The sequence below is a fragment of the Acomys minous genome, assembly GCF_964271855.1.
Source record: "Acomys minous genome assembly, chromosome: 4".
Classification (NCBI taxonomy): Eukaryota; Metazoa; Chordata; class Mammalia; order Rodentia; family Muridae; genus Acomys; species Acomys minous.
Genome location: NC_140486.1, coordinates 119982213 through 120005155, shown reverse-complemented (window position 1 = coordinate 120005155; position 22943 = coordinate 119982213). Strand labels below are relative to the sequence as shown.

Genomic DNA, 22943 nt, shown 5'->3' with positions numbered 1-22943 from the left:
ATGCAGTGAGTTTAGGTCAAGTTAGGCTGAAGGGAAAGGATCTGTCACACAAAGGGGAACAAAAAGAGAATGAGAGTGAGAAAGGATGGAAGAAAGGAAGAGGTAAATAAATAAATAAACAAACAAATACAAGAAGTGAGGAAGGAAATGAAGGAAGGAGGGAGGGAAGGAGATGGAAGGAAGGAAAGAAGGAAGGAAGAAAGAATAAAAATTGGGAGGACATGAGGGGAAAAGGAAGAAAATTAGGAAATGATCTGATAATTGACTAGTATTGTGATTTCACATATACACAAATATACTAAAAACAAGATTGTGTACTTTAAATGTCTGGTTGAATATTAAGCAAAAATGTTATTTTTTAAAAAGCATACAGTATACATTTTAAACTGGAATTTAATGATTAGTACTTCAATTCATTATGGGATTCTAAGTTGCTACAGCTAACTTTATAGTTAAAATGTGTGATGTGAATGTTTTTAGTCTGGCCTGTTATTCACATATCGATGGCTTCAACCCCTGTGTATAATATTAGAGGGAACTCTGGGGATGTTATTAGTTTTAGTTGACAGCATAAGGATAAAGATTTCATGAGTCACATTCATTTTCTCACAAGTAGAAGGGTCCAGCGCCCTAACTACTCCATTTGAGGACACACTGAAAAAAAAAATGGTCCCCCGTGACATAGTAACAGGGCTATCATTAAATATGGAACTTGTTCCTTTGGCGTTATCTTGGCTAGTGTTTTTCTCAGTTTGAAAGAAGCTAGCATCATCTGAGAGGAGGGAGTCTCAATTAAGGAACTGCTTCCTTCCATATGATCAGGCTTTATGCAATGCAGTGAAACATTTTCTTGATTAATGATTGAAATGGGACAAGGCCATTGTCGATCATGTTACCCTGAGAAGTGGTCCTGGAGTGTATAAGACACGGGAAGCTTCGTGGAAGAGGTGTGTGGGAGTCGGGGGATAGATAGAAAGACCTGGAAGGGACAGGAGCTCCACAAGAAGCAGAGCCAACTAACTATGGTCCAGAGGGGCCTGCTGAGAACTGGAGCATCAACCAAGGACCGTGCACGGGCTCAACATAGGCCCTTACAAATTTGTACCTAATGGGCAGCTTGGTCTTCGTATGGGTCCCCTAGAAACAGGAGAGAGGGCTGTCTTGGACATGGTCTCTGATGTATGCTTTTTCACTACTTCCCTCTGGTTGGGCTGCCTTGCCAGGACACCATGAAAGAGGAAGTGTGTGTGCAGCTCTGATGGGCCTGGCTATGCTGGTGTGGGTTAGTGGGGGGAACTTCCTGTTTCTGAGGGGTAGGGGGCAGGGAGAAAAGAGAGTGAGGGAAGGGACCAGGAAGAGGGGAGGGAGAGGGCTATGACTGGGATGTGAAGTGAATAAATTAATTAATTAATAGAAAAGAAACCTAGTAAGCCAGGTAGCATCACTCTTTGTGGGGCTCTGCCTTTAGATTTCTGCCTTGATTTCCTGCCCTGACAGTGACATGACAATTGTAACCTGAAATAAACCCTTTCCTCCCTAAGCTGAAATTGGTCAGGATGTTTTATTGCAGCCCAATTACAGCCAGGCACTGCGGCATATGCTGTTAATCACAGCACCTGGGAAGCAGAGGCAGGCAGATCTCTGAGTTTGAGGCTAGCTTGTTCTACAGACAGAGTGAGTTCCAGGACAACCAGGGCTACACGGGGAAAGCCTGTTTCAAAAAAGAAATCAAAACAAAAAGCCTAAGGAAAACATCTTGTTCCTGATTTCACAGGCCCCAGAAATAATCAGAACAGCAACGATGTTTATTTTCAACATTTTATTTTCAAGTTTTATTAGAGGTTTTGCTAAGTTAAGTAAAAGAGGGGCCATTTTGAATAAACATTATCAGTAAAAATGACTGTATACCTGTATGTCCTTGAACTCACTATGTAGACAAAGCTGGACTGAAATGTACAGAGGTACACCTGCCTCTGCCTCCCAAATCCTGAGATGAAGGGTGTGTATTATTATGCCTGGCTTTCAAGGACTTAAAAAACAAACCAAACCAACAAAAAAGCACACACAGACACCTAACCAGGGTCCAGAGGGGCTTGTGGAGACTGAAGCACCAATTGAGGAACTCGCATGGGCTGCACGTAGGTCCCCTACACAGATGTAGTCAATGGGCAGCTCAGGCTTCATGTGGGTCCTCTGGTAAGGGAAGTGGAGTGGGAGCTGTCTCTAACATGGACTGTGTTGCCTGCTTTTTGATCACTTCCTCTTGGGTGGACTTCCTCACCAGGCCACAGGGAAAGCGACATGTTCAGTCTCATTGCCTCTTGATAGGATGTCGTGAGTGGGTGGGTGGAGTGCTCCCCTTTACTGAGGAATTGGAGTGGGGGGATGGGGAATAGGGCTGAGAGGAGAGTAGGAAAGGGGCTATGACCAGCATGGAAAGAGAGTAATTAAACTTTAAAAATTGAAAAAATGTCACAGAGTGTTAAAACAATAAAAATAACACATACAAAATAAAAACTTTGTTTCTGATCATGAAATACAGCTAATAATACTTTTACCAGTAATATAATATACAAAGTAACAGAAATAGACAAATAACTTGAACGACTTTCAGCAAATAATATGCATATACAGATGGAAAGTACGTAGTTAGAAATAAACGCATAGCCAGGCTCAATGGCACACACACGTAATCCCAGCAGTCAAGAAGGCAGAGGCAGGCGGAACATTGTGAGTTCAAGACCAGCCAAGGCTAACACAGAGAAACCCTGTCTCAAAACAAACAGCAAACCAAAAATGAAAAAAAAAAAAAGAAAGAAAGAAAGAAAGAAAGAAAGAAAAGAAAAAGAAAAAGAAAAAGAAAAAAGAAAACAAAAGAAAAAAGAAATCCACTCTCATTGGTCTCTAGGAAAATGTGGACCACAAACCAGAATCTTTTTTTAAATTTTTTATTAATTTATTCTTGTTACATCTCAATAGTTATCCCATCTCTTGTATCCTCCCATTCTTCCCTTACTCCCCTCCCCTCTGACTGTTCCTGAGGGGGATTACCTCCCTCTGTATATGTTCATAGGGTATCAAGTCTCTTCTTGGTAACCTGCTGTCCTTCCTCTGAGTGCCACCAGGTCTCCACCAACCAGAATCTTAACTGCGGTTCCGGTATCAGATTGGCAAAAGCCAATGAAATGATGCTGTTGAGAAGAAATGTGGAGAAGAGTTGAAGATCCTGTGTGCTGCTAGCAGATGCATGACCACAAGCCACATTGGAAAACTGACAGTTTCTTGAAAAGTCTTAAAACATAAGATCACGGAAACATATGTTCACCTAAGAACAAGTGAAGACCCATCTGCGCAAAAGAAGGAAGAAGCACATTGCCTCGTGTGATAACTTTTTATAAAATCTGACAAATGAGCAGGAAGAGAGTATTGATAAGTAGAAGAATTACGAAAGCGTAATGGAAATCTTGTGTGTTAACATGACGGTGGTGGAAATCTCACCACAGTATAAAAAAAACAAAAAAGTCAAGTGATACCTTGCTAAGTTTTAGTTTTAGATTTTGTGTGTGAGTATTCAACCTCCGCGTATGTATATGTACCACATGCATGCATGGTGCCTGTAGAGACCATAAGAGCAGAGCAGATTGCCTGAAATTGGAATTACAGATATTTGTGAGCTGCCATGTCAATGCTGGGAAGGGAATTTTGGTCTACTGGAAGAGCAGGAAGTGCTCTTAAGAACTAAGCTATCTCCTGAGGACTATCAAGTGTTATGCTCTTAAATGTGCATTTTGTTATGTTTTCATACCTTAGTAGATCTGTGAAAAATGTTTCAGTAAGCATATTTGTGGGTCTTACGGGTATCTTGATGCATACGTTACCACTTGAGATGACGGTATTTTATTTGTGTTTAATCTCAACTCCACAGATCTGGTACCTTAGGGAACCTCTCAGCTCAATGCAATGCCCACTGCGGGTGTACAAGTTTAGACTACTCTTCTGTGTGTGGGAGAGATGAGACCGAATATTTCTCTCCCTGCTTTGCTGGCTGCTTAGAGAGTAAACACTTGAACAATGAAAAGGTAAGTGTCAATATGCTTCTTCCTCCCCAGGGACATGCTCAATTTGCAGATAGTTGTTAGTTAGATCCTACTTCTACCTCACTCTAAAATTTGGCTTTTGCATTTTCCTTATTTTAAATAAGGAAACTATTTTAACCACATGGGAAGAAAGCCTGTTTTCTGTTTCCTGAGGTATCTTTCAACAGCACTCACTGAACTTTGGACACGATCTTTGATACACAAAAGGGTTGCTGCAGTGCCATCCTCTGAGTTTTTTTTCTTTAAAAGTACCTTCTGCTGAGAGTCACAATGCCTCCTCTGCATTTCGCTCTGCTGTTTACGTCTGCTCCACAGTAATTCAGATATGACTATTATTTTTTATGTGTATGTGTGTGTGTTGGCGGGTGTTGAATCCAATGCTATACTGCTGAGCCACATCCCCAGTGCCCAGTTGTTTGTGCACCAGATCTTACCATATATAGAAGGCTTTCACAAAACATACCTGATATTCTTGAAAACCAAGACCTATGGAGAGTTCACATGAATGGGAGAAATACGGATTAACTGGATTGTTTCTGCTTTAAAACCTTAGTTACACGTCTTCTGGCACTAACATGAAATTTCTTATTTCCTGGACTGCTACACCCACTCAGAACTAATTTATTATTTTTTCCTAGTCCTTTTCCTGTTGTAGAAAACAAGTACAATTATGCCACTTGTCTATGTTTGTGGGTTTCCCTTTTTTAAATTTTGTGTGCTTGCATGTCTTGGTGTGTGTGTGTGTGTGTGTGTGTGTGTGTGTGTGTGTGTGTGTGCAGATGAAACACATGTGCGCAAGTATGATAACATTTGATATTTAAAAATGGAGAAGGTACTGAGACTCAAAATAGGTAAATAAAGTCATCAGAGGACTATTTCTGCTGCCATTGCTTACGAGCAGTCTACCTTGATTTTTGCAGCATTCTTTCACAGGCTTGGAGCTCCACCAAGTGGGCTAGGATACCTTGCCCCATGTACCTCAGGGATCCACACATTTCTGTCTTTGCATGGGCGGGATTACAAATATACCACTACACTAAAATTTTTATGTGGGTGCTGGGATCAAAGCCAGGCCCCATTCTTGGCACCCCACTGACTGAATCATTTCTTGAGCCCCTGGGTGAATATTTTGTAGTTGTTGATTAAATTTTTTTGAACTGGCACAAAATTTAGGTATATGTTTTTAAAATTCTGTGTTTATTTTCTTCTGTTTCCTCCTTTTTTTGAAGGAAAGAAAACAATAACTAGGAAGATTTATGATTATTGACATTATGTCAACACCTAGAGTTATATTTATGATTTATTATCATAACAAGATTTTAAACAAGCATTAATAGAAAAGAGTTATGCCATTTATAAAAACCATTCTTATTAAATGTCATATATTACACTAGTATTTATGCATTTCAAATATAAAAGGAATTTTAAATGTAGTATAAAAGTATAATGAACTAACATATATAGTTTTACATCATCAAATATTCATTAACTAACTTAAAGTCCATTTCTTCTCCTTACTATGTTAAAATATGTAAATGTGCTATAATTGTCCACCATGCCACCATTTATGGAGAACCTAAGCACAGTATCAGTATTGCGCTACTCTTCTTTGTGGGAAATACTGCTTAGGAACAATAATCATGAAATTCTTTATATTTTTCTTGTATTTCTACAAAGAAATGAGCTTATAATGCACAGCAAAAATAGAAAGATTCCTCAAAATAGTCACACACAGTATGTGATATCATATGTTACTTAAAAATGAAAATAAAATCAAGTAAATAGTGTAGGTGTTAGAAGATGTATAGGAAGACAGTAACCTTTGTTGGAAATAATAGCAATGAAGTAAAATGAAAGACTATGGATAGACAAGTCTGTTATGGATAGAAACAAAGAATGTACAAAATCAGTATTAATTTCAAATGGGAAAGAACTGAAACAACAAAGTAATGAAAAAACAGAGAAACACCGCCTTTATTAAAACAAAAATATGTATTTTCTTAATATTGATAATCTAAACAATAGGACTCTTTGAGACCCTATCTAATGCTTCTTAACAATGCTCACATTTTTTTTACATTTACAAATATATTATATATTAAAAACCCTGGACTTTTCTTTATGATCTTGTACCTTTAGCTGTTTATTATTATTATTATTATTATTATTATTATTATTATTAGCCGATGTAGCTATGAGTATAAGACAGCAAAGCTAAGAACTTCTATCAGTAGCTTCTCTAGTTCAACAGAGACCTCATTTCTGGTAGCAAAAGTATCTGGTTGTAAAAAGTTGGTAGTAAACGTCTTCCTCAGTTGCTCTCTGTCTTAAGTTTTGAGACAGGGTCTGTCATTGCATCTGCTCTTCAATTTTGTTAGGCTGGATGGACAGTAATCTCAAGGGAGCCACCCTTCTCACTTTCCTAACTCCAAACTAGGGGTAGAGATGCACTTTTCCCAAAGCAGCTGTGTATTTAAATTTGGTTCCATTTGATACAGGATGAGCACTTTACTGAACAAGCTGTTTCCGAAGCTCTATTTGTTCATACACTTTATTTTCTGTAGGCAATCCTAACTTTTATATCTAATGACTTATTAAAAATGGAAAATAAGTTTTTTCATACAATAAATTGTGAGGTATCCTGCCTCCTATCCTCTACTAGATCTTCTCCACTTCCTTACTTACTCAAATTTACAACCTTTGTTTCTCTCTATCATTAGAAAGCAAGCAGGCATGTATTAATAATAGTAATAATGATATTATTAATAATATTAATAATAACTACTTAGATTTTTCAAAGCCTAATTTAGTTAGGGTTCTTAAACACTTCAATCTCACATCTAACCCACAGATAAGAGAAAGGGCAGAAAGAATACTAATAGGAAAAATGGGTTGTGGACCTGTTTAGATGTAGTTCCTTGGACCAATTCCACTCTGCATTGTCAGGATACCAGTAGTCTAGTCCAATAGGCAACACCAAACAGCAACACAAATCTATAGAGGTGGCATAACCCAGCAGAAACATCAAGGCTCCTGCTGAATCTTAGCACAAGTCAGTGTAAGTGGCAAGAATCAGCCAGAGTACCAGGAGAAGCTTTCTGGAACATTTCTCTCTGCAAAGCGAAGACCGGCAAAGCATTCCATGGTGTAGCAGTACAAAAATGTCCTCCCATTGTCAGAAAGGTTCTATTTTACTCCTTCCAAATATTGGATGCCCTCTCACGTGGCTGATCCCAGCACAGCATCATATGCCTACTTACAATGCATCTTCCAGAAAAACATAACCTGCCCTCTCACAAAGACAGCTTTCAACAAAGTACCACATGACACAACTGAGTTTTCAAAGATACAAGAAACTTCCATATGATGATGATGATGATGATGATGATGATGATGATGATGATGATAATAATAATAAGAAGAAGAAGAAGAAGAAGAAGAAGGAGAAGAAATTGATGATGATGAAATAAAATGCAGAGGAGGACAAAAGAAAGGAAAGAAAAATCATTAAAAATACAGATACTGAGACACACATTTCACATACATAGAAAACCCATAGAAACAAAACTGAAAACAATACTTTATAAATAAATTATCTGTAGTTAATAAATACCCCCCAGACAAATCATTATGGAGGCGGGGGGCTCCAAAAAAACCACTGAGTTTGAGTTTGTTTTGTGTTGGCCAGCTACTGATGGACATGCAGCCTGCACTTGGAAATACTCTGAATGTCCAGGAAAACTTGGTTAAAGAAAGCTATTTTTTCCTTTACAAGTGAGTGTCAACTGGAGGTGGCTTCTGTGTTATGGATAAGGGCATGTATCTACTTCCTCTATCAGAGCAGAGGACCCAGTCTGGCCCAAACCTATGTATGAAGTCTCTATATGCTCATATGTTCACCAGTCCTATTGTGTCTAGAAGGCCTTGGTTTCTTTGTTTCATCCATCTTCTCTGGCTCTTTAAAATCTTTATTATTCCATGTCAGAGTCAGTCTTCATTGCTCTGGCAGGGCTACCTCTCCAGGCCGCAGGGGAAGAGGATGTGCTCAGTCTTGATGTGACTTGTTATGCTGGGGTGGCGGTGGCCTCCCCTGCTTTGAGGAGTAGAGGAGGAGGAGGAGGGATAGGAGAAACAGGGAAGGAAGGTAGGACCAGGAGGAGATGAGTGAGGAGGCTATGACTGGGATGAAGGTGAATAATTGATTTTAAAAATCTTCTTCTTCTTCTGAAGAGTTCTATGAGCCCCCAGGGATTTGATGGAAACATCCCATTTATGAGTGCGTATTCCAAGGCCTCTCACTGTCTGCAGTTACGTTTTTTGTTTTTTGTTTTGTTTTTTTTGTTTGTTTGTTTTTTTTGTTTTTTGTTTTTTTTTTAGTTATTTTGTTTTTGCTTTTGCTTTTTGTTCCCTTCTACTTCAGGTGGAAGGTTCTCTGATAATGGCTGAATAAAACACTGATCTATGAGTATATCAGAATATCATTAGGAGACATTTTATGTCTATGTTACTTTAGCAGAACAGTAATATTGGATTCTCCCCTGTGTGGTCCTGGCCTGTGTGGTCACATTCTTTTGGCCATTAAGAAGTGCTGGACATGGGTCCAAGTCACAGAGAGTGGGCTTTAAATCTAGGCAGACAATGATTGGTTACTATCACAACATTGGTGCCACTATTGCATCAGCACACCTTCAGGCAGATCACCACTGTAGATGGCCATGTGTGTGGCTAGACTGGTGTTTACCTTTTGACTTTGGTAGAATGTGAGAGTGCCTAATGGTACCTTAGATATGAACACTGGTCCATAGGTGCAAAGGCTGTAGGTAGGCACCAGCTGAACTTGTCCAAGTTCAGAGACTTATTTAAGTATTGTCCTCAGCAATAAGTCCTTAGCATCCCTTTTTGAAGAGCCAACTATATCCCTGGCAATGGCCTGAGTTGTTTGGGAGTTTTCTTGGGACTTCCGTGGCCAGTAACTCCCAGGTGTAACCCATTCCCAGCACTGGAGGTTTCATTTGATGGTGAAAGATTTCTTATAATTGGAGTTTGGTCTCCCCTGCTATTTGGTAGTTCCTTTGAATGCCTTTCATATATGTATATATTTTAAGAAGAATCTACTATATTAGGGTTTCCAGAAGACCTCTTAGGTGCCCAATTAACTGTCCCTCCTTATGTTCCCTCCCTTAACTCTTTCTTGCTTCCCCCTTCCCAACTGATCCTCCCAACTCTGTTTAAAAGTAGTTATTTCCATTAATCTATTTTCCTGTTATTAAATGATCCTATATTCTACAGTGTTTACTCTACTCTTAAGCCTATTTTTGACATTTTAATTTCACTTTTATGATCCAATTATTTCACAGAATACAAATATCTAGCAATATTATGCATACATTCTTTTGCTTGTATTTTCTGATACACTGTTTTTTTTGCTACAAACACAATCAACCATATCATATAAGAGTTTAATGAAATTTGTTGTTTATGTCTTCATTTAAGGCAATTTATTAGTTATTTTGCATTGCTTACAATAGTATTCCAAGTTACGAATATCACATGTAAAAAGATAGCCTGTTATAATTGCACAATTTCCTATTCTCCTCTTGTTTTCGTTTTATTTCTGTGGCTGTATTATGTGTATGGCACAACTGTTACTTCTCATTAATGAATTATTCTTTCTTCATAAAACATTCCTTTCCATGTCTTATAACTAAAGTTTGTCTACAAATATATTTTAACGGTTTTAGATTATTAATGCTAATTTTCTTTTCGTGATTAAGTCTGATTTATACTTCTTATTTGAATATATATTTAAACTTCAACTTTAAATTGTAGACTAGTAGCACTTAATATAATTGATATGAAAAAATTTAGTCTATCTTCATTTTTATGAATATTATTAGTTTTTCAAATAAAAGTCATTGACTCATAAACAAAAATTTCACACACAATGATTGTTAGCCACTCAACTAAGCACTTGCCTAGTTGCAATTTTATTTATTGTTGGAATTTATTATATTTTGCTGCTTCATTTCAATGGCATTTTATTATAACTCATTCCTTCTTATATAAACACTGTTCATCATTACTATATAAATAGTATGTGAAATGGTTTGATTTTTCAACTCTTCTCACGTGTAATTTGCCATTCTTTGTGATGTTTCTAGGTGGTGTGAGGGAAGCCAGAATACATTACCTTCAAGTATGCCTCTTTAATATCAGTATTTTTTCATTTGAGCATACTTAAGACATAGCTCTCTGGCCTCTCAGTTTTGCTAAAAGCAGGGGTGGGGGGAGGGGAGTCCTTGAGAGTGTTGCTATTGCCTTATCTACAAAGGAGAGAAGTTCAGCTCTGAGGTATCTCTTACCAGCTTAGACACAACTCTAAAGGAATCTACAGGTCTCACTTCCTTAAACAGAAAGTTGGGTTTGTTGTTGTTGTTGTGTTGTTGTTGTTGTTGTTGTTTTGTGGGGTTTTTTTGTTTGCTTGCTTGTTTGTTTTATTCTGAGTCGGGGTTTCTTTTTATAGTCTTGGCTGGCCTTGAACTCACAGAGATGCCAAGAGCCGCCCTGTTGAGGGGGCTCACTAGGCATGTGGGCTGTCTAGGAGGTGATCTGGTGTTTGCAAGGTCTTATACCATGATGTACCCCAAAACTACTTCCAGCCTCTGACATGCTGTCAGGAGCCATTGATTTGGGAAAATCCAGGAGGCATGAGAGATCTCTGGAGGTGATCTGATATTTGCAAGGTCTGTATCGTGATGTGCCCCAGAATTGCTTCCAACCTCTGACTACCCTGTCAATTGCGCACTGCTGCATCTCTCTGAAATCTGGCATTAGAGCCGGGCACGGTGGTGCGTGCCTTTAATCCCAGCACCCAGGGAGGCAGAGGCAGGTGAATCACTGTGAGTCTAAGGCCAACTTGGTCTACAAAGTGGGTCCAGGACAGCCAGGACTACATTCAAGGCCAGCCCGGTCTACAAAGCGAGTCCAGGATAGCCAAACCTGGACAGAAACCCTGTCTCGAAAAACCAAAAATAAATACATCTGGCATTGGTGTAAATTGTTATTTTCTGGGTACCGACCAGCTCTGATTGAACAAACTTCCTAGAGGATCTTATTGAAGATGTACTTTTAGTTATCCAGATGAATTAATCCCTGATTATGGAATTCCTGATTTGGCTCAAATAGTTTTAAAAGTTAAAGTTAGTTTATGGCTCCAATAAATACCTTTGTGGACCTCCAGATGCCTCACTAGGATAGCCTACCTACCAGCAGATTTGTGGCTTCAGATAAGCCTCCAACGCAGATGGCACCACGAATCCTGGTATTTCACCATAAATATAGCCAACTTTGTTTAAACCCATGTGAACCTATGTGGAATGAAGTTACCTAGAGATGTCTGAATTTACTCTGTTTCTTAGAATGAAAGACAGACAAAATTATTGTCCTGCACTCATAACAAACTAAGAGATAGCTGGATAATGTATAGTCAGGTCCGTCCTAACTGATAAGTTGTATACTCTTGTAAGTTTCTGACCCTGTTAACCTTAGACCCTGTCAATCTTTGTCATTCTGAACTCGCCATGAACTTATGTAATAGATACATAGATAAGAAATGTTTAGATTTAAAACATGTAACCTGTTGTATTTTTAGAATGCATCTGTTTTGTGATTAATTGTACTGTTTTGACTATGAGGTAATTCCCTGTTCTCAGAAGTATAAGTATGGTCTTCTACAATAAACGAAAAAGAGGAGAGCGAGAGAAAAGTTGAGGAGAAAAAATGAAGCAGCTCAACTTCAGTTGAAGTTAAGATGCCCGACTTCATCCACCTTTTCTCCTGATCCTCTTCTCTTGAATGTATGTGTGTGAGTGGTTTATTTTCTATCTCCCTCTTACTTCTTATTTCTCTATAGATTAGCAAATAAGTTAGCAGACTCAGGGCCATCAGCCTTCTACAGCTAATAAGCCTAAGTTTACACCAACTTATTGGAGATCTCCGTAAAGGGGCCTATCTACAGATCAAAGAGCCTCCTTTTACCACCCCGTGCAGTTTCTAGCCAGAAGCCGCTTTTACAGCCTTAGCCATAGGAAAAAAGGTGGTCAGTTTAAGTTCTCCTCAGCCGCGATACAGCCAGTCCCTAGAGAAGAAACCTTGGGCTCTTATTCCCTTTCGTTCCTTTTTCTTCTTTCAATCCTGATCGGTTGCCTGAGCCATCAGCTCTGGCCACCCAAGAGATAAAGTGAACAAGAAGGGCACCCGCAATCCAACCCCAGAGAGAACCTACCCTGGACCCTCTCCAGAGCACTAGCCGGGCATCAACACAGAGATCCTTCTGTCTCTGCCTCCTGAATGCTGGGATCGAAGGCCAGCACTGCCAAGCTACAGAAAGTATTATTTTATCCGAGCACTTTTATCTTTCATCCTCTGACTAATATCTACCTCAATTTGGAAGTTGCTTTGATTTGGGGAGTCTGAGTCAGTCAGTGACTGTCCCCCCCGCCCCCCCCACACTTGCTTCTCACTAAAAGGCCACGCAAGAGGTAAACATCATTCTTGTTCCTCCGATGATCTCGGGCAAGTTCTGTCCTCTTCTCCTGAGCACCTCTCACTGAGACTTTTCTCAGCAGGATATACTTCTATTGCACGTTCACATTTCATTCAGGTTCAGCCTTGAGACGTTTCCTCTTGCTCCTTGCAGAGTATTTAGAGCTTGGATCACTGACATTCTGTCTAATATGCCTGATAACTTTGAAGTTCATCTGGAGAGCTCACTTGGCTATTACTATAATCCTTCTCTACTTCCTTATCAACAAAAGTGCACACATCCCATTTCATCCAATACACTTCCATGCTTCTACTGATCAAACCCTAGCTATCTTTCCTCGGTCCATGACTTCATTATCAATTATCTCGCTCAACAGCAAGGCCCTTTCTTTTCGGCTCATGCTATTATATGGCCATATCAAATGCTTCAACCCTTATAGCGCCTAGTATCCTGAAATCTCATCAGCTGACCACTAGGCTTTCAGTGTTGGACTCCATCACCTTGGTTCCTGTGCTTTGTAGACAATTACTGTGTCTTGGTTCTTAAAATTTGCTCAGCAAATTTACTCATATGTGCTCTTGACCCAGGCACCAATCGTAATACTAGGGACTCTTCTCATCTGGCATTTGAGTGGATTAAAATATAAAGGAATCCTTGAAGCGCATCAGAAACATAAGAAAAGAAAAGTGAAATTAACATGCCATTTTCTTATTTTGTTGTGCTGCCTCTCTGGAGTAAAAGATCTTAACTTCCTCTGTGGCCTTCTTGTTTGGGCTCCAGTTAATTACGTGGAGATTCCAGGAAATTCTTTTGTACCTACTCTCGACATAACAATGTGTAGGATTATTTTCATTTATATAACTCATTCCCTCAGCACTATATTTTGTTGTACTTTACTTCAATAGCCTTTATGCGATTTGTCAGCTTTTGTCCTTGTCTTTCTGTGACATCAGCCAGTAGAGTGGCTTCTAGGAATAAAGACCAAATTTCCTTAACCTACTTTTGCAATTACCAGGTTTTATACAACTTGTCTCATCCCATCCTGGGTTTTTGTTTCAAATTCTCTCACATTCTTTCTGCAGTAGTTTTTGTGCTTGATCACTGAGACAGACAAGAAAGTTTTATCCCACTTCTTCGTGACTGACTGCTTTTCTTCTCTTACCTGCAACGTGTTTCTTGACAGCCTTGTAATGTTCTTTCACGGGTTCTTTAAGGTTCTTCTCAAATAGCACTCAATTAATTATGCATTCTGTGATATTGCTAAGTACAAAAGATGTTTCCCTTAATACTTCCCGCAATTTTTTCTTGCTCTTTTTTTTTTTTCTTGCAAGTAGCCACATGTGAATCATAAAACTTTGCTTTGTGTTCTCCAATTGTTTGCCTTTCTGAGCAGAAAGTTTTCTAAATGGCAAGCAGATTTCTGTTGTATTGTTTACAATATGTTTGCTCAAAGTAAAATGAGGTTGAGCACGTGGACATTTAGAAACGTTGCTGAAGGAATAATTTTGGTTTGGGTCTTTGTATATTTATATTATTTAATATTTCTACTAATTCATCAACTCAGCTGAGATGGTTTTGTACTCTTCTTTCCCTAAGTACTCAGGCCCAAGCCATCTTTAAACCTCTTATTAGCAGTATATTTATTTTGTCATTGTTTCTCTGCTATAATTATTGTTCTGTATCTCAGGATATTTTAAATGACCTAAATAAATTCCCAAATGATCTCTTTATCTGCAATCACTATATAAGTCTTTTTAGAGTGTATGTGTGTGTGTGTGTGTGTGTGTGTGTGTGTGTGTGTGTGTGTGTGTGCTTCTGCCTCCCAATGCTTGGATTACAATTGTCCTTTTGTGTGTCTTGAAACCATTTGATTCCTAAAGCAATGTGTCTACTGTGCTTAATAAAAATCAAATCTGCCATGATTATACACAAAACAAAATGTTAATAAGGTTATGTAATATTTCACAATTGGATAATTATCCACTTTTCAAATATTAGCTGGAATTTAATTTTATTTGTTATATTATATTTAACTGTCCTTCATTTATATTAACATCCAATGACAGTAAATTTAACATGTTAACTACTATTTCTTAAATTTGTAGAACTCTTTCTTATTTACAACAACTATACACCCACAAACACCTACACAAAAACTACTTCACTGACGGGCAATAATCTCTAATTTTACGATTAATATTATACTTCTAAATAATGTATGGCTGGTTTAGCATGAGAGTATTCATCAAAAATATCAGTTCTTAGCTAGATGTGGTGACATCCAGCTTCAATCCCTGTTAGTCTGTGAGTTTCAGACTAGCCAGGGATAAATGGTGAGAGCCTGTCTAATGAATGCTGAGAGCAGGAGAAACAGCCTTTTCCAGGGAAGAGCACACCAGCTGGTTATTAGTGGTCTACACTGCAGACATGCACATAAGTAGCATAAAGACTGAGCAAGTTAGTGTATACACACATATGTAACAAAAATTAAAAACAAAAGTTGAAAGAGGGACATATGGAAAGTTTTGGAGAGGGTAAAGGAATGAGAAACTGATGTGATTATGTTGTAAATAAAAAATATTACAAGAAAAACAAGAAGTTGGGCAGTCTGCCTTTGTGTGTTGGCTAAAATTTAAATCTTCTAATAATGGGGCTATTTCATCCTAGGTGCTTCTGAAATACTGATTTTTTTCTGTTCAATATTTATAGACATTCTACAATTGTTCTTGCATTCAAGAAGGAGTGACACACTTAGATACTGAAGGTGATTCAATTGATGCCATTCCTGGAAAATGTATTACCAAGTGTTTTACATTGCCTTTGTTTTTTGCTTTTTTCTTTTCTGCGATTGCTTTTTCTAGTACAGCTAGTATACCAATAACCTTGATTATGCTCCAGTAAGTATGTAATTTTAATAATTATTATATTATTATTTAATAATTATATATATATTTAGTATATAAGAGTAATATATTTAGAAATAGTTCTGATTGTTACAGCAAAAGATATGCAGTGTCTTAAAGAAGTAAATGAAGAAGGAAATATTTATATTGTTAAAAGTCCATGTACATGCCTAATTTTTTCCTTTTACTTGTTTAATAACATAATGTGTATAGATGTTAATTTTAGTTTCGCTTAATTTAAAACTAAGTGTACACACTTTTATAATTGCTTATATTACTAATTATTCAGAAAAATGTAAGTATCTATGCACCCATAACAGAATTAGTTTTATACAAACCATAGATTATACACATGAAGAATCTAAAAATGGGAAAATTTTTAATTGTAAATTTGATTCGTTGTAAAGGGTATTTGCTTCTGGTTCTACATTAGCAACTTGACTATGAGAAGCATTAGTGTCATCCACAAAGGAACCCAGTAACTTTTACAGTTTCAGTTTATTATTCTAAATTGAATTACCACTTGTAATTCACGTGTCCTTACAGACTATGTTAATCCCACCTAACACTCAATTTTTATTCTAGGAACAGAATAAAATGTCATTTTTCTAAACTTATTCTGTCAAGTGATTAACAAATATGTCTTTGCCCTAACTATCCTGTAAATGCAGACCAACAAAAATAGAAAAACAATAGTTTATTTATGGCATGTTCTTAGTTAGTTATGGAATGACAGTAGAGACAGAAATGTGTGGAATATCTTAGCAAATACACAATCTTGTTCAATAAATAACTTCTGGAGATATCACTATCCCTGATTTTAAGTGGTACCACAAAGCAACAGTAATTAAAAATCACAAGGTATTGACATAACAACAGACAGGAAGATTAATGGAATTGAATTAAAGACCCAGAAATAAATACACACCTATGAATACTTGATTTTTGACATAGGAGCCAAAACCATACAATGGAAAAACGAAAGCATCTTTAACAAATGATGCTGATCTAACTGAAGGTCTGCACATAGAAGAATGCAAATAATGGGTATTTACTGCCCTGCACAAAACTCAAGTCCAAGTGGATCAAAGACCTTAACATAGAATAAAAAGTGAGAAAGAGCCTTGAACGCATGGGTATAAGGGACCACTTCCTGAACAGAACACCAGCAGCTCAGTCACAAAGATCAAGAATTAATAAATGGGACTTCATGAAACTGAAATGCTTTCGTAAAGCAAATGACAATGTTATAGGATAAAACAGCAGCCTACAAAAGGGAGAAAGATCTTCACCAACCCTACATCCAACAGGGCACTGATATCCAAAATATATAAAGAGCTCAAGAAGTGAAACAGCAACAAAACAAGTAACCCAATTAAAAATGGGAGTAGGGGTTGTCTCTGACTCAGTTGCTTGCTAATGGACCCCTTTTCCATCACTGGACTGCCTTGCCAAGCTCAAGTGGGAGAAGATGAGCTTAGTCCTGCTGTGACTTGAAGTGACTGGGTAGCTTGATATCCCCCTGGGGGCCTCTCCTTCTCTGAAAAAAAAATGAGAGGGAATAAGGGGAAGGACCATGAAGGTAGGAGTAAGAGAAGAAGAGGGAGAGGAGAGGACTGGGGGATTAGACTGTAAAGAGGTTAATAAATAAATGGAAAAATATAAACACTTTATTCTGAATAAGAGAAAAATTAACAAAATCTTGTGAGAATGAGGAAAATACAACAACTACGTGAGTTGGTGGATATAGCTATATTTATGCACCATGGAAATCAGTGTCAATGTTCCACAAGAAGTGAATAGATAGAATTACTCTAGGACTCATTTATACCACTGCATGGTACATTTTTAAGGAATCATGGCACAAAGCGTGACAGCACCTGCACACCATGGTCACTGAAGCAGTGTCTCCAACACCCAATACTGGATAACAAAGGTATGATGCCCAAATTGGAGGACTATTTGGCCGTAAAGAAGACTGAAATCCATGCCATTTGGTGGAAAATTAATAGACCTGAAGATCAACAGGTTGAGTGAATAAGGTAGACTTGGAATGAAAGCACTGTATATGTCTAGATTTCATTTCTTTGAAGTCACGAACTTAGATTCTTAGGGGACATGAAAGGAACAAGAGAGAGGACGTTATGGTAAAGATAAGATGGTGGAACAGAAGTCAGTCTGTTGTGTATTCAGAAGCCATTATTGTGTATAATTGATATATATAATTTAAAAAAAGCAAAGTAGCTGGAGGGTGATAGCATATGCCTACAAATTCAGCAGTGACAGGTGGATATTTGTGAGTTCAAAGCCAACCTGACCCATAGAGTAAATTTCAAGTTAGCAAGGGTTACATAGTAAGATCTTGTCTCAAAACAAATGAAAGCAAAACAAAAGAAGAAAGAAGGGGGAAAAATGAAAGCAACGTTAAGTAGGAATAGTTCTTAAACTACACAGCAATGAACGTGGTTTGCAATGCATAAAGAATGGGGCAATTCAGAGACATGTACTTTTAAATATGTGAATTTACATAAATAAGTGTTGGAACCTCAAGAAAGGAATTAAATTACTAGCCTTTGATAGATTTGGAGAAGGGTGGGTGTGGAGAGAAAGGAGTGGGGAAATTGTCAGTAAATGAGGCCAAGTGTGTAAGGATGAAGATTTCTGGGCTGTGTCCACTTCATCCTGTTTTGCTTTTCAAAGTACGTGTTCATCTTATGTTTAAAAGTCTACAATAAAGACACTTTAAAGTTCTGATCCAAGGGAAAGCTAAAGACGTGAGTTCCGAAATCACTAATCATGGGTAGCAGGCCAAGGTATGGATGGGTGACAGGGTAGATGGGATGAAAAACAAAAAACAAACAAACAAACAACAACAACAACAACAAAAAACGGGCCTGTGTGCTTGGGAAGGGAATTGTAAAAGTTAAGGTAGGAAGGATAGCAGGTTACCAAGAAGAGACTTGATACCCTATGAGCATATACCGGGGGAGGAAATCCCCCTCAGGAATAGTCATAGGGGAGGGGAATAAGGGGAAAATGGGAGGGAGGGAAGAATGGGAGGATACAAGGGATGAGATAACCATTGAGATGTAACAAGAATAAATTAATAAAAAAATTTTTTAAAAAGTTAAGGTAGTTGAACCACATCTTTCAAACGACAGAGGCAAAGAGCTAAAGTACAGAGTGTACCAGTGTGAACTGAGCCTAGTCTTGATGCAGGCCTAGCTAGTAAGAATCCAGTCACAACACAATGATCTTCGCCTGAGGATTGAGAAAAAAAGTGACATTTGCACTAAGTTTTAGTACAGGAGACGGTTCTTTACCAAAAAGCCAGCAAGCATGTGGAGATTCTAATGGGAGAATGCTGCATCATCAGTATGAAGAACGAGGAGGACAGATGGGCCATTTGGGGGAATCGGCCTGGAATAAACTAGATGGTGTCAAACTGATAATTTATGTTGTTTTTATGTTCCTTGGATCTAGAGTGTATTCTAACAACAACTGTGAAGATTATTTTTTATTAATATTCTTAGTAGTAGGCCATAAAACAATAAAAAAATTCATTGCCATAATGGTTGTTGAGAGAGAAGTTGGGAAGCTGTATCTTTCCTTTCAGGTAGATGGTGCAGGCATAGGACGGCCAGTAGTCCTCAGTTGCAGGATGTAGTGAAAGAAGAAAATGGTCACAGCCAGAAAACTTCTCCCCTGGCTGTGGGCTTGCAGTGTTCGTGAAGTTGGGAATACAAGAGGACAAATGGATTTTGTGCAAGACAGAAACTTACGTACAAAAAATGTCTTATAAGAAAGACTAAGGTTGTAAATGTTAGAGGTCACAAGACAAACAGAAGTACCCTTTTACATTTTGGAGGATTTTGGAACATCTCTCATTTGCTTCATGAGTTGTTAAGTCATCACATTATAACTTGGCTGATTACACAAAATCCTTTCTTTTTTTTCATAAGTTTGTTTTAATTCTACTTATCAACTTTTTTTAATTTCTATTTTTTTATTTTTTATTAATTTATTGTTGTTACATCTCAATGGTTATTCCATCACTTATATCCTCCCATTCTTCCCTCCCTCCCATTTTCCCCTTATTCCCCTCCCCTATGACTGTGACTGAGGGGGATTCCCTCCCCCTGTATATGCTCATAGGGTATCAAGTTTTTGTTTACACAGAATCTTTTCAAATGCACTCATTTTGATTAAAACAACAGTATTTACCAAACGTTGCTTTTTATATATGACTAGTATTACTAGCAATTTCTCTGTCTTCCCATCGTGTGTGTGTGTGTGTGTGTGTGTGTGTGTGTGTGTGTGTGTGCATGTGTGCACAGATGCACATGCTGTGGCATGAGTGTGGAGGTCAGATGAGTTGGTTGTGTCCTCCCACCATGAGGGTTCTGGCGACTCACAGCCATGTTTTCACCTGCCACAGAAAGTGCCTTCCCCTGCTGATTGGAGCCTTTCTCCAGCCTCTGCCCTTAAAGTTTCTAGCAGCTGATGCTGGGCACTTGGAGGACTCACTGAGCTTCCAACCAATTTTGTGTATCAGAAAGATGATTGAAATCAAGAATATAGAAATACCTCCTACTAATGTTGTTAATGTATATGTAGTTCAGAGAAATGTTCAGTCATATTACAAGTAAGAAAACTATGCTAAATGATACAGAACACTCTGTTGTGATTAAACCTATTCTAAATACTTCAACTTTGAATGAAAACATTTGCACCAAAATTCTCACCCTAAAATACAACAGTTAGTTTTATTTCTAATCATTGTACTTGTCAAAAGGGCATATCTTATAATTATATTAGAATCTAATTGTTGCCTGAGAATTGGTAATTTTTACTTTTTGATTAATAAAAATTTGAGAAAATATATATATTTGACCAGATCAGTATATGTAGCATTAAGCGTTTTTGTTGTGTTTTTTGGTTTTTGGTTTTTGGGTTTTTTTGAAATTTTCATAAAACTTAGTTCTGGAGTTTTATAAATGAGGCACTTTTTAAAAAGTATCTTAAATTTTAATACAAGAAAGTAAATAGCACAGTGACTTTACAAAGTGCTAGATTAAAATATAGCTCTGTAATTGGGCCTGGTGGCATACACCTTTATTCCCAGCACTCAGGAGACAGAGGCAGGTGAATCTCTAAGTTGAAGGCTAGCCTGGTCTACAAAGCAAGTTCAAGAACAGCTATAGCTACACAGAGAAATTCAGTCTCAAAAACATGTGTGTGTGTGTTGGATATATATGTATAAATATACATATGTATATGTGTGTGAATGTGAGTGTTGTGTGTCTGTACCATTTTTCTTCTTAAACAAATACTTGGTTTAATCAATACTTTCATACATAAATGTATGTAGCAAATTTCAGCTGCTTAAAAATGTCTCCTCTTTTAAATGTTGTAAAGTTATTTTTCATTTATTATAAATTTGATTTGTGAATATAATTAAGGTACCACATGAAAGAAGGGACACCCAGAAATTAGGATGAATAAAGTAAAGTTGACTAAAGTTGCAGTCAAATGTAGGCGGGATGTGAGGAATGCCATTGCCTAGTGTGGTGTGCAGTCATCTCACACTCCAGGGAATAAGAGTGAGGGAAAAAAGAAAACCTGTAAGGAAGATGACCATCCATGAACTCAGTCACCCCACGTAACTATGGGGAAGAAGCCTGAAGGTAAAGAGTGGGCTTAAGTTTTCTGCTCCATTCAAATTGCCGTGTAGGTAGAACCCAATCAAAAGCCAGAAGGTTGCGAGTAGGCTTACTGATGTAGTTTCTTTATGGAGTGCAGAATCTGTAGCAAATAGCAAACTAGAAAAATGTTGGGTAGGCCTAACAAACGTGAAACGAACTCTAAACAATATCGTGCCTGACAGTGAGGAAAGATAAATGTGAAAGGTAGAGAAAGCTGAGTTATTTCAGAAAAAGGAGGCACAGGCAGATTTCAGCCATAAAGTTCTCTCCTGGGAAGAATTAAGGGATTTGGGTTTTTAGGCAGCAAGTTAAAAAAAATGCATAATTTGAAAGATTTACACAATGTTTATAGGCCAAATTTAACTTTTATTAACTAGATAAAGATTTGTAGGAAAAATTGTGATTATGTGTGTGTGTGTGTGTGTGTGTGTGTGTGTGTGTGTGTGTGTGACACCATAAGTAATATCATTGCTGTTTGTTTTCAGAACTTTACCTCACCATTTGCAATCACTGGGCATAGGTGTGACCTACACAATTCTGAGATTATTTGGTATGTATTTTTTCAAATTATCAAATTGTTCGTTGTTGATATATAAATTTGTTTATATGTATATTTAATATTACAAATAAATAATGTAAAATAACACAAGACAAGTTAATAGGAGTTTATTTTGAAAAATTAGGAGCATGTTAATTATAGAAAATATGTACAATTCAAACCATCCTATTAAACAGAATATATATCAATTATATTGCATGACTTGCAACCATGCATTTGGACCTGAACTATCTTTATAATCTCATACAAGTGGACTTGAAGGGTTGTACAAAACACCCATGTACTCAAATAATTCCTTACTTCTTGTATTCTTGTGAAGTCCCCAAATAAAATGAGTTCTTAAAAATGTTTTCATCACCAATGATTCTTAATGGGAGGCTTCTATGGATTTAATTACTCCAAGAACAAATTGAATTTTCTGGGGCCTCCACTGCCATCCCAAATCCATGGTGAGATTTTGTTTTATTTTTATTTTTATTTTTATTTTTAAATTTACACAATAAATTCAATTGTCAATTGTATAATACTGGGAAGTGAAGCAAATTAAAATAATAAGATCTCATTTATTCAAGGTAAATAGTATAATAAGCATTTTAATATATTTGCCTTCATATTCACAATATTGCATAATCAATAACCTGCTCTTGATTTTTAAAATACTAAACTTGAGTTTAAAGGTTCATATGTAGTTAATGATTGGCAAATAATGTATCCACATCTACCCAGTCTTCAACACATTTCCTGAAATATCACCTCTAAATTATAGACACACAGCATTAATTATTTGAATACCTAAACTATTTAGAAATTTTATCCTTCCCAGCTTAGAACACAAGTGAATTCTTCACATTATTGCAAGCAGTCCTTTAAAATCACTTGTGTTCCCCAAGTGAAAATTAAGGAAACCTTAAGATTTATATGGGGAGTTATTTTCTAATTCAAAACCCAGGATTAATTTGTTTATGTATATGGTTGTTCCTGTGGTTCAAATGAGGACTTTTTGCTAATTTTACTGCTGAGAAGGTTTTCATATTGACCTTTAATCTTTTTTCCTTTTTTATTAATTAAAAAAAATTACATGTATATTCATATTATTACACATATATGCAATAAACTACCTATAGCAAGAGGAAT

General features: G+C 37.2%; 1 protein-coding gene across 2 annotated transcripts in view; it reads left to right on the top strand.

The window, feature by feature from the left end:
• The window catches only part of SLCO6A1 (solute carrier organic anion transporter family member 6A1), a 67962-nt gene that overhangs the window by 32217 nt on the left and 12802 nt on the right, over window positions 1-22943 (top strand). The window contains exons 9-11 of one of the 2 annotated variants that reach the window (XM_084778776.1): window positions 3926-4079; window positions 15352-15539; window positions 21736-21800. In XM_084778776.1, coding sequence (XP_084634902.1) covers window positions 3926-4079; window positions 15352-15539; window positions 21736-21800 — 407 coding nt within the window. The remainder of the gene's footprint in view (window positions 1-3925; window positions 4080-15351; window positions 15540-21735; window positions 21801-22943) is intronic. The other variant, XR_014778579.1, reaches the window with a different exon arrangement.